This window comes from Fringilla coelebs (assembly GCF_963513975.1).
Source record: "Fringilla coelebs genome assembly, chromosome: 6".
NCBI lineage: Eukaryota > Metazoa > Chordata > Aves > Passeriformes > Fringillidae > Fringilla > Fringilla coelebs.
The window spans coordinates 49,324,280-49,340,471 of NC_140034.1; the positions used below are offsets into that span (position 1 = coordinate 49,324,280).

The 16,192-nt window shown below is 38.0% G+C and overlaps 1 protein-coding gene across 3 annotated transcripts in view; it reads left to right on the forward strand.

The window, feature by feature from the left end:
- PIK3C2A (phosphatidylinositol-4-phosphate 3-kinase catalytic subunit type 2 alpha) overlaps positions 1-16,192 on the forward strand; it is a 49,259-nt gene that overhangs the window by 10,187 nt on the left and 22,880 nt on the right. For 2 of the 3 annotated variants that reach the window (XM_084208419.1, XM_084208420.1), the window contains exons 2-8: positions 1,303-2,477; positions 7,923-8,029; positions 9,608-9,765; positions 12,646-12,766; positions 13,409-13,520; positions 14,082-14,161; positions 14,270-14,333. In XM_084208419.1, coding sequence (XP_084064545.1) covers positions 1,368-2,477; positions 7,923-8,029; positions 9,608-9,765; positions 12,646-12,766; positions 13,409-13,520; positions 14,082-14,161; positions 14,270-14,333 — 1,752 coding nt within the window. In that variant the 5' untranslated portion in view covers positions 1,303-1,367. The remainder of the gene's footprint in view (positions 1-1,302; positions 2,478-7,922; positions 8,030-9,607; positions 9,766-12,645; positions 12,767-13,408; positions 13,521-14,081; positions 14,162-14,269; positions 14,334-16,192) is intronic. The other variant, XM_084208421.1, reaches the window with a different exon arrangement.

The window sequence follows — 16,192 nt, forward strand, 5'->3', positions numbered from 1 at the left end:
AATCTGTTGTAAATCTGCTAAGAATCTTGCTGTCTGTGTGGGGAGTCCAGAGAAATACAGTTACTTTGTTTGAAGCACATCTCACTGGTTTGATTCAAGGAGGGGAAAAAAAAAGCCCTGTCTAAAATCCAAACCTTTCCTAATGGGTGTGAATTGAAAGAGAACATAAAGAATTTTGAGTTATCTGCCTTATTTGCTGCAGAGAATTCTTAATTTGTAGATTACTGCATGATTTAAACGCTGAATGATTTCCATGTATAAGGCTCATCTAGTTCGGTGCAACCGTGTTTTAATGAGGATTGCTGATTATGTAAGCCTCCTAGCAGAAACTCATTATTCCTGATTTTTATCTTGCTGTTCAGTGTGCATACGGGCTGTTGCTGGAAGACATCTTATCTCCTGAGCTCAGACCCTGCTGTGTGCAAAAAGCTGCAGAATAAAATAGATATAATGCTGAAAAATAACACAGTTCTTGTGGTAATCTCTTGCAATATTATTTTAATAAAGAGGCTGCATAGATATTGATTGTGGTGAATATGGGAAGTTGTATCATAGTCCTAAACACAAGACTGGAGTTGGAGAAATGTAAAATACCATTTTCTTGGTGGTGGCCTTAAGCAAAAGTGACCTTTTGGAGTTTCTTTCCTTACCTAGTAGTGAATGACACTTCCTGTAAAGGGCTGCTAAAGAGATTAGTCAATGAGCAGCTGTACTTAAATAGCTTATTTTGCTTGTCCAAGAAATATAACTTCATAGATATTATTTTTCTTGTTAAGAGGGTAAAGTACAATATTTTCCAAAGGAAGAGAGGTCCTTCAGTGTCATTATGACTGTTACAATCATGGTACAGCAGTTTGAAAGGTCTGGTTTTGTAATCTAGTGAAGTAAGGTGGAAGTCCTCTTGATAATGTGCTTTATCAATGCTATATTTGTATAGTTTTTAGAATGACTTCTACTCCCAAGATTGCACCTGTGTAATTGCTCAAGTCTGAAAACCGCTACGTACCTGAAGGTGCCCTTTGTGTGTCTTGGGTCTAGTGGTGCAAAAAGTAGCCAAGTGTTACTAGCACCAGTGGGCAGAGTAAGAAAAATAAATGGGTCTTGCATAATTCAGTGACCGTGAATTTATTCGTGTGGCTTCTTTTTATCTTTGACACCCCCTCCCCTCAAATAAACAAAAATTGGCCTCTTCATCCGTGTTTTCTGAAGGACACGTGCAACTCTGTCAGCTGGTGGTGTGTGACAGTAGTTGTCCATGTATGATTTGTTGCATGTGTTTCTAATGGTTCATTTCCTTTTCAGGTCTGCTAAATCCGCTCTGAAGCCAAGGGTGGACAACCAGCGCAAGGGAAGTGTTGCTGCTTTACATGGACATCTGCTCCTGCGGCATGGCCCAGATATCCAGCAGCAATGGATTCAAACAGCGCTCCTCACCTTCTCTGTCAGCCCCAAGGTCAAAAGATGTGGACAAAGAGGAGGCACTGCAGATGGAAGCTGAGGCTTTAGCCAAGATGCAGAAAGAGAGAGGTATAGCTGGTAATAAACAAACCTTTCATTCTTTAAGCAGCCCCAGACAAAAAGCACAGACTCATAGCAAGCAGGACCATGATCTCATGGTGTTTCCAGAGGCTGATGCCAAGAGCATGGAAGATAAACTAAGTACCATTGACATAGACAAGCTTACTCATGCTGAACTAGAGAAACTGCTGCTGGATGACAATTTTGAATCTAGTAAAGTACCTACGTTACCAGCAAGTCCTATTTTGAGCCCATCTGTGTCTTCACAATTTTATCTTGGGCCCATGGGTCAGAGGAGACAGTGGACACCTGGAATACCAGCACCTGTGACATGCACTTTACCTGCTATTTACACCTCAGCTTCTTACACGAAACAGACTGGTGTATTTCAGAATGGATTCCATCCAAGTATGTCATCCTATCCCCCTAGAGAGCCTATTTATCTTGGTCTTCCTAGACAGTCACAATACATTTCCTACCCCCTGGCAGCTACCCCACCTTTCCATCCACATGGAGGCCTACCTTTATACCCTCCAGTACTCACACCAGAAATGGCAAAAGTATTTGACAAAATTGCAAGCACTTCAGAGTTCCTGAGGAATGGGAAGTCGAGCACCGACCTAGAAATGACTTCCATAAAGTCTGCAGTGTCCAGCCTGCCCGCCCCGGAGAGCTGTGGGGATGTCAGTAAATTTGACTGGCTGGATTTGGATCCTCTGAGTAAACCAAAAGTAGACACTGTGGAGGCTCTAAACAAGGCAGAGGGTGATGGAGAGCGGCCTTCAAGTATGACTGCTGAAGATCCGTGGGATGCTGTTCTGTTGGAAGAAAAGCTGTTACTAAATTGTCATCTGGAAAGAAAGGTTAATGGGAAATCTTCAGGAGCCACAGTCACAAGGAGTCAGTCCTTAAACATGAGAACAACTCAGCTTGCAAAGTTACAGGGCCAAACATCACAGGTATGTCAATCAGTATCTTGAAATTGCAGTATAACAGTTAAGATTAATGACTGTATTTAAAGACACTTTAAGGTCTGTTATGTATTTTATGTGTATTACTTGGCTTGAGCAGTGACCAGATAATGTGATGTTCTGGCATATGTATTAGTGCTATTCAGAAAATTGAACAATACTACTGAATTATCTCCCAAAATACCTTTGCCCTTGTGTAATCCATCCATATTTACTGGGGAGATTGCTGGTTTTCAACTCAACACTCCCGTAAGAAATAGAAATAATACTCAGCACAATAAAGTGTCTAAATCATATTGATAAATATTGCAATTTTATGAGCAATTCACATGATACTGTGAAATAAAAAGGTGTCAAGCTAAACACTGAAACTTTTATCTTGCCTTTTACAAGACCACAGTAATTTTCTTTAGCGGGTAGAAAGCTTTCCTTCTGTGTAGAAAGGCCAGACAGAACTTTTGGTTTTGTGCTGGGTGGTGGAGTGGCTGTTGGGTCAGAAACACTGTACTGCTTTAGGGGAAGGCAAACTTTGTCTGATGTTACTTTTATCAGGCAGAGCAAAAAGGTGTTTGAGAGATTCTTCTCTAGGATCACTTCAACGAAACATTCAAAACCAAACTCTCAACAGGGGCTTTATTTATGGCACTCCTGTTATTGAACATGAAGCACATGCAGTTTGTGTCAAAAGCAAACTGTGCAGCAGGTGATCAATACTGTCACAGTCTCACCTGCTTGATACACCCCATTAGGGCATCCTATTTTCCCAAGTCCAGTAAAAGAACTGTAGGTTATTTAACTTTTCCTATACATTTAATTCTTTCTGTGATAATTCCACCAAAAAAAAAAAAAAAAAGGCAAACCACATTTGTGTTTCAAAATATTAGTCAGCTCACTAGAAAGTGGATATGAATACTTCTGGGTTTTGGGGTTTTTTTTGGAGGCGTGCAAAGACTAAAAGAGAAGTTTTCAGTGGAAAAGCCAGCACCGTGACAAGTGTGATAATGGCCAAAGAAATTGTATTTGTAGAAACTGGTTAGAAAATGGGAATTGAACAATTTGTTTGCTTTGGAGACTTTGGTTTACAGCTGTTTTAAATCTTAGGTGTTGTTTTTCTAGGTGTTTTTAATAGGCTAGGGACATGCCATAAAAAAACAACTGTTATCACTCAAGGATATTTTCCAAATAATTCCTTATATCTTCCCTCCCCACCCCCAAACTGGAGGAAGTTCTTTTCTCAGAAATAGGAATATTTACTAGACTGTAGCCTAAAGGGCTGTCTAAATTTCCATGAGAGTGAAATTTTTGGCCCCTCATTTGAATGATTTCCTGTTTTTTCTGGATTAGGTGTCAGGATTCTGGCAAAACTTCAATAGAAGGCCAGTGGAGAAGGAATAAAAACCACCCTGAAACCCAAAAATTCCATTTATCTCTGGTTTTGTGCCATGTGTACAGCTCTTGGGTCTGACTTAATTTGTTTCTCCCCGCTTGCTGTTGAGCTGTGATACTTTAACTCTGTTATTTAGTAGTATTTGGAGAGGCGTGTAAATATGGGCTCTACAGCAGTTTGCTTCTCAGTTTGCTTTGTCACCTGGTGATGTGTTTGTCAGTTTTTCAGTGCTGGTTGGTTGGCTGTAATTAACTCCTGACTAATAACTGGGCTACAGTGGATCAGTGCTTCTCAGGTGGTGTCTGTAGGAAGTAATGTTTGACTGTGGCTAAATGAAATCTGGCTTTATACATTCCAGGTTTTTTCAAGAATGTGGGATTTCAAAGGGTCTTTCCTGTTGATAAGGTCCAGTCTCCTGCTATTTGCATGTCATGTACTGACTACTGGTTCATAAATGAAGTTCAAGGTCTGCCTTCACATGTGGTCTTTTCTTCCTGCCACTTTTGATTTAAAGGCTGTTCCAGCTCCTCCTCATCAGTCATCTGATTTTCAGCAGAACACATTTGTTACCAGCTCTTAGCAAATGTTCTTCTTTCAGGATAGAACAGCAGGTACTTAAGATGAAAGAATCATCTTGATATTTACCTCAACATGTTACAAGAGATGGTGACTTTCTGTCAGCTTTCACTGCAAGCTCTGTGTGAGAGCTTCTCTTTGCTTTTTTTTTTCTTTTTGAAGATGACTTATGAGAATTTTAGCTCTCTGTGTGAGAGCACAGGGTACCTCGTGCCTTGTACATCAGCAATAAACCCTCATGACAGGCAGGGCCATCCTGCTTGGTGCTCTTTTATTTATGATAGCACCACAACATCAGTTCTGTAGGCAATTAATTTTTAAGTCACCGTCTTTTTCAAACAAGTTCTTAATTTGTAGCAGACTTCTGCAGTGAATGCCCAATTGGAGGTTTGAGATTTACTTTCCACTTGTGCTCCTCCAGTCTTGTTTTGACATCACACTCCAGTTCTAGCCTGTGTTATGAAGGTAGGTGATGATACAAGACTGTGAGTTACCAGGGCTGTTTCTGCTGAGTTATTAAAGAAATAAATACATTTAAAGATGAGTCTCTCAATCAGATATCCTTGAAATATAACCTAGATAGTCTTTCTTTTGCCTATCCTGTGTTTCTACTTTATTTTCTAGTTGAAATAATTTTCTACATGGTATAATAAGAAGCTGAGTTATGTAGCCTCTATTTTTTGGTGGTTTTCTTGTATTTTACCCAATTTACCCCAGGTTCTTATGTTTTTCAAAGTATATTTTTTAAGTCTTATATCTTAACAAGTTGGGATCATTGTCCCCAAACTATTCCTGAAAAACTCAGTCTTGCTGCCCCTTTAGAAAAAGATATTTTGATTCTAGCAAAGCTTATGACTATCTGTTTAATGCCTGAGTCAATAGGTTGCTTTGTTTTGGTGAAGTATCTATTTGTATCTATTCTTATTTTTGCCTATTTTATCTATATATTCATATTTGAAGTAACTATACATTTAGTGTTTCCCCTTAAATACTTCAGTGTTTGTCACTCATTTCTGAAAGCAGAGGCATAACACATCATTTTATCTTTTTTCATTTGTGGTTTTCTCTTGCTTTCCACAGAGCCGCTGAGTATTGTGACTTTGTATACTCATGGAATTTTATTTAACTTGACTTTTGTTAGTTTATTGGGGTTTGGGTTTGTTTGTCATTGTTCAGATTAATTGTATTTACAGATCACTTCTATTTTTGCAGCCTGTGCTGACATGAACTATTTATCTCATTTGGCCTGAAGTCTTTTCTTTCAAGTTATTTCCTGTTTGACTGATAGCTTTTGCACCTCCTAGATTGGCCCAAGTGCAAGTTAAAGAAATTAAAATACTACTTGTTGCTCAAAACCCATCTGAGTCCATTGGGTTTAAATAGAATTCTTAGTTTTTCAGAGCTTGTTGTCTTGAAAATATTTTCCCAAAAGTGATGAAAAGTTAATGTTCAAGTTCAGCTAAGGAGGTGTTTGCTGTTCTTAATTTTCCACCAGGAGGTCTTTCCCATCATTACATATTTTTAATAACATGAGGTTTCTCTCCTTAGCCAAGTGTGACCCTGAGGTGAACCATGGTTAACCAAATCTGTTTTTTTCTTTGCTCATTAGATTAGAATTTATTATTTACCCTGGCTAAGCTTTCATGTGTTGACATGCCTTGCTAGTTCCCCAAGCTTTGAATTTAACCTGCAAATTTTTCTGTAAGGAATTAAAAAGTGTCACACAGTGGTGTTTCATCACTGATGTGACTTTATTTAAGTAGGCCCCCTGTTTAATGCTTTCATCCTATTTGTAGTATTCCTTAAAGAGTTTTTAAATAGAATTTAGCATCTGTACATGCAGCTTCTTGAGTGGCTGAGATTGGTGTTGAGTGCCAGCCAGCAGGTGATTACCCTCCATGGTTATTGGCCTTTCCCTGGGTATGTTCCCTGCCTCTTTCCTTGTGATTTTGGTGGGGATGGTGTGCAAGTGCTCAGAGGGTGTGTTTACTAGATACAGTTGCACAGGTTAGCAGGTATCATGAGGTTGCCCGGTATTTTTATGCGATAGAACTTGTCTGAGATGTTACAATAGAAGAACCTGATTAAATGTAAGGAATTATGCATGCTCCTGCAGCTCAAGTTTTGTAGCTTTACAGCTTCCTGTTCTAAATGTCTCCTGTGGTATGGCTAATCCTCAATTACACAGAATTTGCCCTTTTGACTGATCAGTGCTCATGCAACCAGTATTTTAGCTGAAATAATTAGGTTTAAGTGCAATTCAGGTGGCAATTATAGGTTGTATCTCTTCCAAGTTTATGCTGTACAGCTTAAAGAAGTTAATTTGAAGGGGAAAAAGTTCTTAAAGGAAAAGACCTGACAGTATGAGGCTCTCTCAGATTTGACCCCTTTTCTGAGAGTCTAATTTAACTACATTGTCTGATAGACTCTAATGAAATTAGCTGACTACTTGGGCTAATAATAAATAACCCGCATACTTGTTAAGTAGTTAATCACTACTTCAAATATGAATAAATTGTGGTGATTTTCAGAAAAACCGTAGTGCAGTTTGCTTTTTCCTGGCCTTGTGGTTGGATTAAAGGTTTCTATAAGCATTATAAAATCTTGGGGTGAAAGATGTAACTGGTCATGTCACTTATTCCAGGGAGGATTTGGCAGGAGCTTCACAAATCCTTCAGGCTAGGGGTGGCTGCTATACTATGGACAGCTGAGTTCTACTGATTATTCCAACTTTTCTCTGCTTTTTGCTCACTCCAGCTTTTGTGTGGATGTGTTGGGAATTGTATCAGAAAAGAGATACAGATTTAAAATCTGCTGCAGTTCTGTGTTTGTTGTTTTGGTTTTTTAAGTTTATTAGAGTTTGCTGTTTGAAACTGCAGCTCTCTCTTAGCAGTTGCTTTTTGAATTGGAGACCTTAAAGATTGTGGTTTACAGTTTTGGGAGGTGATGGGAGCATTCGGCATACAGGATAAAAACAGTGGTAAGTTGATTCCATGGGGTTTGTTGTAAGTTTCATGTTCTGAATACTATTTTCTTCCAGTGTTGGACTTGTATTTTCCTGCTTTGTAGGGAGAGAGAATCATGGGCACCAGTGATATGTAGTGGTTCTTTCTGGAACTACACTGAAACTGAATTGCAGAACTGGAGGAAAAATAGGGGTTTTTCCATCTGTGGTTCAGCTGAATTTAGCCAAATCCAAATGCAAGAGGTCACTGCTGAGAGCTCAGGAACTGCTTGCAACTTAGTATTAACTGATAATGATGCTGGCGAATAAATGACCTGCTGTCAACGAGTCACTGCTCCAGTGAATCTATACTTTTCAAGTAGTAGTGATACATGGTTTTCTCCATGTAGAAATAGACATAAAACTAATAGTAAACCTCAGGCTCATGAAAATCTATCATCTGCATGTGGCTTTGCTGGCTTTAGGAATATGTTTGCAGCTATTTAAATCCTGTATTATCTTTGAGTTGCAGAAAGACAATGGGACCACTGGCACGCTGACAGAAAACGTGCTTCTCCAAGCAATTGAAGGGCAGAATCAAGAGCTGTCAGCTTTTTCTGAAGCAGTTACAAAGTAAGAAATGGCTGAATATGAATTAACTTTCAGAAGAGGAAAAAAAAAAAGCTAAATGATTCATTTACAGTTAGCTTGACAGGAGCAGTCCTATTTTTTTTTTTTCTTGATGGGATAGATTTCAGTATGTATCCTTTTTCCTTTTCTTACCTCAGTTTTTCCTGGTTTTGTCCTGGTTTGTTTATTTTTTTTTTTCAAGAATGCAACTGAATTGTTAAGATCTTCAGTACTAAGATTATTATATTATCATATGTCCTCTTTCTTATTTTGGTCTGAAAGAGTTTAAAGAGTTTGAAGTCTTTTTTTTTTTTTTCTTGTTAGCTGAGACACCTCAAAATGTCCTATCACTCTGTGAATTCCCAACCTTTAAATGCTTTTATTTTTGTTGCTTCCACAACTAGAATTCTCTAACATAAAGCCTTTAAACTTGTCTCTGCTTTGATCCCTAAAGATCAAGTGAAGTTTCTTAAAGATTGTGTGGGATTTTTTTTCTTACTACCACAATTTAATGAGATTAGTTTTTTTGGTGTTTTTCTTACTACAAACTACTCTTGCCTTTTTTACTTTTGAGATCAAAATTAAAGAAATAATTGGAGGAAATAGAGATCTTTGAATCTCAATGATAGCATCTATTTTTTTTTAAAGCAGGACTGTTTATGAAAAGAAAACTCAAAAAAACAATGAAAATTCATATATATGGGAAACTTACTGATGATGATTAGGACAAAGCTCACATAGGATAGGCCTGTTGCAACACTTTCTGGTTAAATCTAATTGTTACCCTTTCTGTTAAGACCCAGTGTTTAAAATACTGATGGACTTTCAACTGGACAGCTCTTGCTGGAGCATCTTGCTGTTGTCCAGAATCGAGATGATGAAATAAATTATCCTTACAGAGTAGTTCTGTTCTTAATTCCTATAGTATTACTTTAATATTGGCAGAAGTTTAAGGTTAAATTATTTTATCCATGTGAAATAGTAGAAGATTGAAAGCAGCTTTCCAAGGATGGTTTATTCACTTGTAGGTAAACAAGGTTCTATACTGCTTGGGTACTAAATAAAAGCCTTTGCCTCAATTAAGGCCTCCTCCTCACATTCCATAGCTTGGAATAACTACCTTCTGCATGGTATCTAAGTTCAGATTAGACTTCTAAAAGTTGAAATGTGTGAAGAGGCTTGTTGTTTTTTTGGGTTTTTTTTAGGTTTCTTTTGTTGTTTTTTTTAAACTAACTTTTATAAAATGCTGTGGATTACCTTTTTAAGAACTGTTTTAGAGCTTAACTTCTGCAGAAGTTGGATATGTCCTGTAAGAATTGACCTATTAAGTATTTTAAGCTATGTGGAAAACCTGCCTAATTATACACTTAAGATTTTTTTCCTGTCTAACTACTAGTTGTATAATTATTGTGGGCAATGTCCTGTTGAGAGTAGAAAAATTAAATGGTGTTTTGCACATGCAGTTTAAGTAGAGAGCCAAAGGTAGTCTTTACTGTTCTGCTTTGTTGTTATTACCATGTTATTTTCCTTTAGTCTTGGACTTCTCCATTGCAATGTTTTTTAAACCTTCTCTTCTTCCAGACTGAGGACCAAGTTTCCTTATACTGATCAGCAAACAAACCCAGGTTTTGTGCTGAGTCCAATCATGCTGCAAAGAAATATAAATGGGGAGAGTGCCAGTATCAAGGTTTCAATAGAAATCGAAGAATTCCAGCAACCAGTAACTTTCACATGTGATGGTATGTTCCTGCTTCTTGAGTTGGAGTTTGCTTGGGAATGACTGTACACTCAGCCCAGGACAATGCCTTTCAGTTTTTGTAGTCCCTGGGTCTCAGGGGCAGGAGTTCAGGAGCTGTTTGTGGGAAATGTGGAAAAGGGAACTGAGCAAAGGACTATTTCTGGGTCAGTGCCTCCATCAGAAAATATTTAGAAGTTAACAAACTGAAATATTGACTCTAAAAAAGGAAAGTCCAGCAAACCTCGTCTGTCCATAGCTGGATAGAATAAAACAGTGTTTCAAGACTTTTTACTTTATAGTATTGAGGGGATAATGACACTAGGACTGAGATTTTTAATGTTTAATTATTTATTTCAACACTCTAACATATTTTTAAACAAATTTTTGTAGGCTATCTGAAAATTCAGGCAAACTGCTGCTGGAGAATAGGAATAAACACTAAAACTATACTTGCCTTCAATACATGCTTATGAACACAAACACTAAAATAATACTGTTGCATGTGCCACAACTGGCTGTCCCAGTTTTGTGGGTAACCAGGAATATTGGTTTGGGGTGGACCTTTGAGGTTTGCCTGGTTGTACTACATAAATTCAGATTCTCTGTGCAGTCTTGACTGCACAGTGGTTTTATTTGTAACTGCATGCTGTCAACTTCTGGCAGTTCAGGCTGATAAAATAACTGGGAATAAACTTTTTTGCCTTTATACTTCTGTCACTTGTGAGGGTTATCATTTGGATCTCAACTTCTCACAGTGTAGATGCTTCAGAGCTGGTTGTTCTCAAAAGATCTGGAGTTTTTCTGTTACTCACATGAACTTGGTGCTGTGTTGGAAAAACAAGCTCCCAGTGCATCAGGGTTTTCATTCTATATTAATTTGCTGGATCTTACATTTATTCTGTGGTGACTTAATAATCTTTTGTTAAGAAAAGAGGTGGATTGTTGTAAATATAGCCTAGGAAGGGTTTCTGCACTTAATCCTTAAGACTATGCTTTGCTGATGTTACAGTCTTAATCCTGTCCTACAGAAGGCTTTGGTAGGGTAACCAAAATGTTAGGGCTTCAGCCCTTTATTTCTAGTATTTTTTGTGACTGGCTTGGAATGTGTTTTGTGTTCTAACCCAACCTGCTTTCTTCTTTGCACTTTCTACTCCCTTTTTGCTGAAACTAATCACAGTTAAACTACTTGTCTTCCATAGCTGGTGAAGGGTGGTTATGTGACTAGTAATGAGGATATTTCAAGTTATTCTCTACCTTCAGTTCCTTCTCTTCTTGGTCAAATTGTTACATACCTTGGCATCCTGATGCTAGAGCTGCTTTCATTCAGTGTGGCTTTCAGTCTTGCTCAGAAGGAGCTGCAGCCTCTCAGTGCTCTGACAGCTGTTTGTAGAAGGGACTCAGGAGGGAAATGGATGAACTTTAAAGCTTATTTGGATTCATTTTGCATTCATTTGTTAGACTTTGCATGGAGGTTTGCTCTGTCTGAGCAAACATTGTGTGTCAGCAAGAAATTAATGTCTTTGAATAAGATGTAGGGCAGGGGAAAGGTGGTAACTTTGTAGTTTTCACAGAGCTGGCAGACCTTTGGCAGTGCAGCCTGTGACTACTGCACAGAAACTATCCCTGCATGAACTATCACTATTTCTTTATCAGCTCCCAGATATATTCTCTGCTGAAGGTAGTACAGCCGTTTCACCCAATAAGAAGTTAAACAGTCTTAATGACTTCAAGTGTTTCTGAATTCATACTTCCCATCATTGCTTGTTCTTGAATTTCACACAGTCATTCTTCATATGTGCTCATATACATCTGTGCTTGTAATAATCAATCATTTGTTAATGAGATGAAGCACATGTGTTATCTTATGGAAAATATTGTGGCATTCCCTCTCTGTAGCTACCATAGTAGTAATTTTTCTATCTTTAAAAAAAATTGAGAAAATCAGGAAGGTCCCTGGAGTGGGAAAAAACCCCTGCTGTGAAGGTACTGGCAAAATATAAAATTGCTTTTATACAACAGGTTTTTGACAGAATTTTGAGGCACTTTGATATTATTTGCAAATGATTTGATTGAGATAATCAGAAACTAGGTAGGGAGGGCTACAGAGCATTTTGTACTTAAGCATTTGTTTCATTCAAACTTAACTGTATTTTTAGTCGGTGACAGCTGGTGGCTGTGGGGGAATGGATTTTGGGTTTGACTGGGATTATCTTTTTGCTCTGTAAATACTGGATGGAAGAGAGACTATTTTCCAAAAAGCATTTGGAGCCTGATGCAAAAGTACTGGTAGCTAAGAGTTGCATTTTGCAAAGGCTTGGTGATGCTTACTGAGATCTGCTCTGTACTAACTAGAAACATCCCTGGGCAAATGGAAAGGAAAAAGGGGATAAGGACTTTGAGTAGGATTTGGCTCAGCTGCAGCTGATATTCAGTTCCTCAAAAGCCAAACAAAGAGAGGAGTTCAATCTCCAAGTCTTCAGATAGTGTTTTTTAAACTGAAACTGCCTCTGGGATCACTTACCTATTTGCAGTCCTTGCTAAATAGGGCAAATTTATAATAAAATAAAAAAAAAAAAGAAAATATCTATCCTCAGTCCTGCAGACTGTGTTTGTACTTCTGGTTAAGTGACTACACTGCATCCTAATTTTTAAAGATTTTTTTGGGCTTTTTGTAATGGCAGTCAAATTTCATGAGAGACCTTTGTGGGAGAAAAGTGAAGATGTCAGACAATGAAATTTAGGTGATAATAGAAATATCAAAGTCTTCTCTACAAGTATAAAAATCAATTTCATTAAATAGCCACAATTTGTGAGTGAACAGTAGTTAATATCACTCGCTATAGATTTGTATTTAACTTTTAGATATAATTTCTTTAAACAGTGAGTTCCCCTGTTGAGCTTATAATAATGCAGGCACTTTGCTGGGTGCATGATGACTTGAATGAAGTGGACATTGGCAGCTATATCCTGAAAGTCTGTGGCCAAGAAGAAGTTTTACAGAAGTAAGCAAACTCTTTTTCATTAATACTTAATTTCATGATTTTTTGTGACACAGTTACTGTAAAGTCTATCTCTAGTGATTAAATGTGTGAAAGAAACCTTAAAAATGTAAGGGAGTCACTCTGCGCAAAGTTCAGAAGTTTTTGGAGTTGCTCTGGGATACAACAAAGCAGGTTGTCATCAATTCTGTTCTAATGCAGATGCATGTTTCTAGAGCATTTCTGTATTGTAGCTTTTGACCACGCTTCAAATCTCAGAGACTGAAAAAAAAATAAACTGTTTTCTAATAAACTGGGGGAGTTGTGGTTTCTAATAAACTGGGAGTTGTGTTTGTTTCTTGGTTTGATTTTTGGTTTGGTTTTTTTGTTGTAATTTTTCTCCAAAACCAAATGTTTAAAAGGCCCCATTCTGGGTTTAGAATATTTGGTTTCAGTGTTAACCACTGTGGTTAAGAGCTTTAGCATGAGTACAGATATCTGCAATAGTGTATAAAAACTTGTGCAGAAGTAAAAATCAGGCCAAGGATGGTATGAAGGTTGATTCACCATTTCCTTACTTCACGGCAACAGGTTGCCTGGAATATTTGGTGTGATTTTTGGGCAAGCACTGCTTTGGGTGTGACTGTGCTTGCTTTTGTTTCTCAGCAAGCACTGCATAGGAAGTCACGAGTACATCCAGAGCTGCCGGAAGTGGGACACGGACATCAGCCTGCAGCTCCTGACCCGCAGCGGGATGTGCAGCGACCTGGCACGGACAGTGAGTGCTCCTGGTCTGCAGGGGACTGCTGGGCACAGGCTCTGACCTCCTGGTGTGATTGACAAATTAGCATGCCTGCCTGCTGCGGGAAATGCTATCCTCTTATCCTGCCAGGAAGTGAAATACATTACTGAAATTTTCATAAGGCAAATTACATAAATATGGGTAATGCCTCTTCCTACAACTAAGTATTTTATACCTGGAAAAGGTATGCTAGCAGTGGGACTAAACTTGGGACTCGAAAAAGAAGGAACAAATTTAGAGTTAAATAAAAGTTAGGAGCAGTTTTTGACAAGAGTTTAATTATGTATCAGACCATCAAAGAGGAAGGAAGGAGTAGCTGGTATCTGCATTGCTGGGCACTTGATGGCTGTTTCTTCCCTCTGTCCCCATGTGTACACATTTCACAGGCTATTAAGTAGTTATTTCTTTTTCCCATTGAAGAGATCACCTTACATGTTTCCCCTTCAACACCCCAGGTGTTAGTAATTAATTTTCTAAAACAGTCTGTATGTTATAGAAGGGTGTGAACTTGACTTAGTACCTCATATTTTATTGCAGGAAGATGATGACAGGACGCCTGTACATCTAACCAAACACCTCTACAAAGTAGAAAAGCCTTTCAGAGAACCTATCATAAGGTAGTGTTTTGTGGTTATTTTAATAATCAAGTGCTGATCACCACTGAATTCCTGACCAAGGTGGTGTTCTGTTCTGTTCTTGTGTCCAAGAGCTTTTATTTCTTGCAGGTCTTCCATTGAAGAGCTTCTTGAGGTGTATCACAAGCAAGTTAACATAGCCCTTAAGAATGAGGTAAGATTTATTGCTGAACCAAAAGTAGCATGACCAAAGTCACTGGTGAGATAGCTGGCAAAAAGACTTGCAGGTTTTCTTGGGGAAACTGTGAGCAAGCTGTCAAATGTGAAATTATGGGTATTTAGATTTCTGTTCTTCTTTTCTTCCTGGCTTTTCTTGCAAACCATTTATTACCTGATAATCACAACCAGAAATGTATCTTCCAAGTCCTGGGGTGCAAAATAATCTCTGCCCCAAACATGCTGAAAGAGGTTAATTCAGGAGAATAGGGAAGAGGCCTGAATTCTGACTATGGCTGTTGTTGACTGCCATGAAGGATGTATTTACTAACAGATCAAAATCTGCATGATAGAGAGCAGGAATGGTTGTGTGCAATGGGAGTTAGAACTGAAGCATGTTTGGAACATACAAGGAGGTTCTACACAAAGCATAATGATTTTTTATTCTGCATTATTCAATTAATTTAAAATATCCTGTAAGAAAATGTGTCTGTATGACAGGTAGCTTAAAGCAGCTTGGATATTGAATAGTTTAGAGTAATATGCCATCTGCAAAAGCTTATGGATATAACCTGCTCATTTCTCAAAGGAGAAGCTGCTTTTAACTGCTGATGGTAATGTAACTTGGAGTCTTAAATGCTTAAACACTAGATAACTGTGTTTTTTAACCAGTCTTGAAATGAATTGCTTAATTGCAATACTTTTCATTTCCACTATGTTTGTTTGCCTCTCCAGGAATGCAGGCCTGAACAAGCTGCTGTCTGCTATTTCCATACTCCCTTCATATTATTTAATTCCCTTGGTGGTGATTCACCATGTTTTCAAGGGTAGTTTTGAACACAACTTTTTTGTAGAAGAGTGAACTGTTACTGCTCCCTCCCATGATGGTGCTTTTGTTGCTTTGCTCTTGCAGCTGCTGCAGCTTCTTTGTTTAGCTGTGATTTCACAGGCTGAGATGAGGAATGCAAAACATCTTGGTTCATATTTGTGTTCTACCCTTTGTTGAGCTTGTAGGAAATTGAGCTTTTTGAGGTTGGGAGATGTAGTTTGTAGGTGGTGATGATTAGGTCCAAATAGCAGCAGTTCTGCATTTGAATTTTTTACTTCATGAAGTGAATTCCTTTACATATTCAGGAGCTGAAGGTTGCTAATCCAAGTGAAGAAGGGTAGTCCATAAATAATTTGCACGTGGGCTTTGATTTCACATTGTTCAATATTCTGAAAATTATCAATTGTCTTTTTATTGAGATTTGAGAGCCTGTGAGGAAAATAGGAGTAGAAATTTCTCTTTCCATGTCACAAAGAAGCTGTTACCTTCAATTTGTTAGCTTTGGAAGAATGGCTTAAATATTTACAGTGTCTTCTGACTTCTGTGGCTATTTTCTTACCAGAACAGTTAATCGTTGCCAGGTAGCTCTCAATTTAAAAATTTCTGATTCAAATTACTTCTTGGCTATCCATTTGTAGGAAGGCCACAAGTATATGTCTGGGAATCAATTTACATCTCAGTGAGAGAATTTTGCAATAGCTATTCCTCTTACTTAGTTGTAAGTGCTCAGAAGTTATTGTGAAAGAAACCTTCTTTAAAAAGTAAACTATTATTTTGAAGCAAGTATTTTAATTTTCTACATGTGTTCTTTAAAATTGGGTGAAGACTTTCCTTACATTAAAAAACAAACCCCAGGAAACCTAGGATAATTCAGATTTCACTCGAGTGGCTTTACTTCTTTTGAAAGAGTAGAAGGAAGAGAATATTAGGAGCAGCTCAACTTTGTCTTAAGTACCCTTTAAAAGTAAATTAAAAGTGAAGTAAAAAAGATTAGTTCCATCCTAGAAGCAGTACTGTAGTGTAAGTAG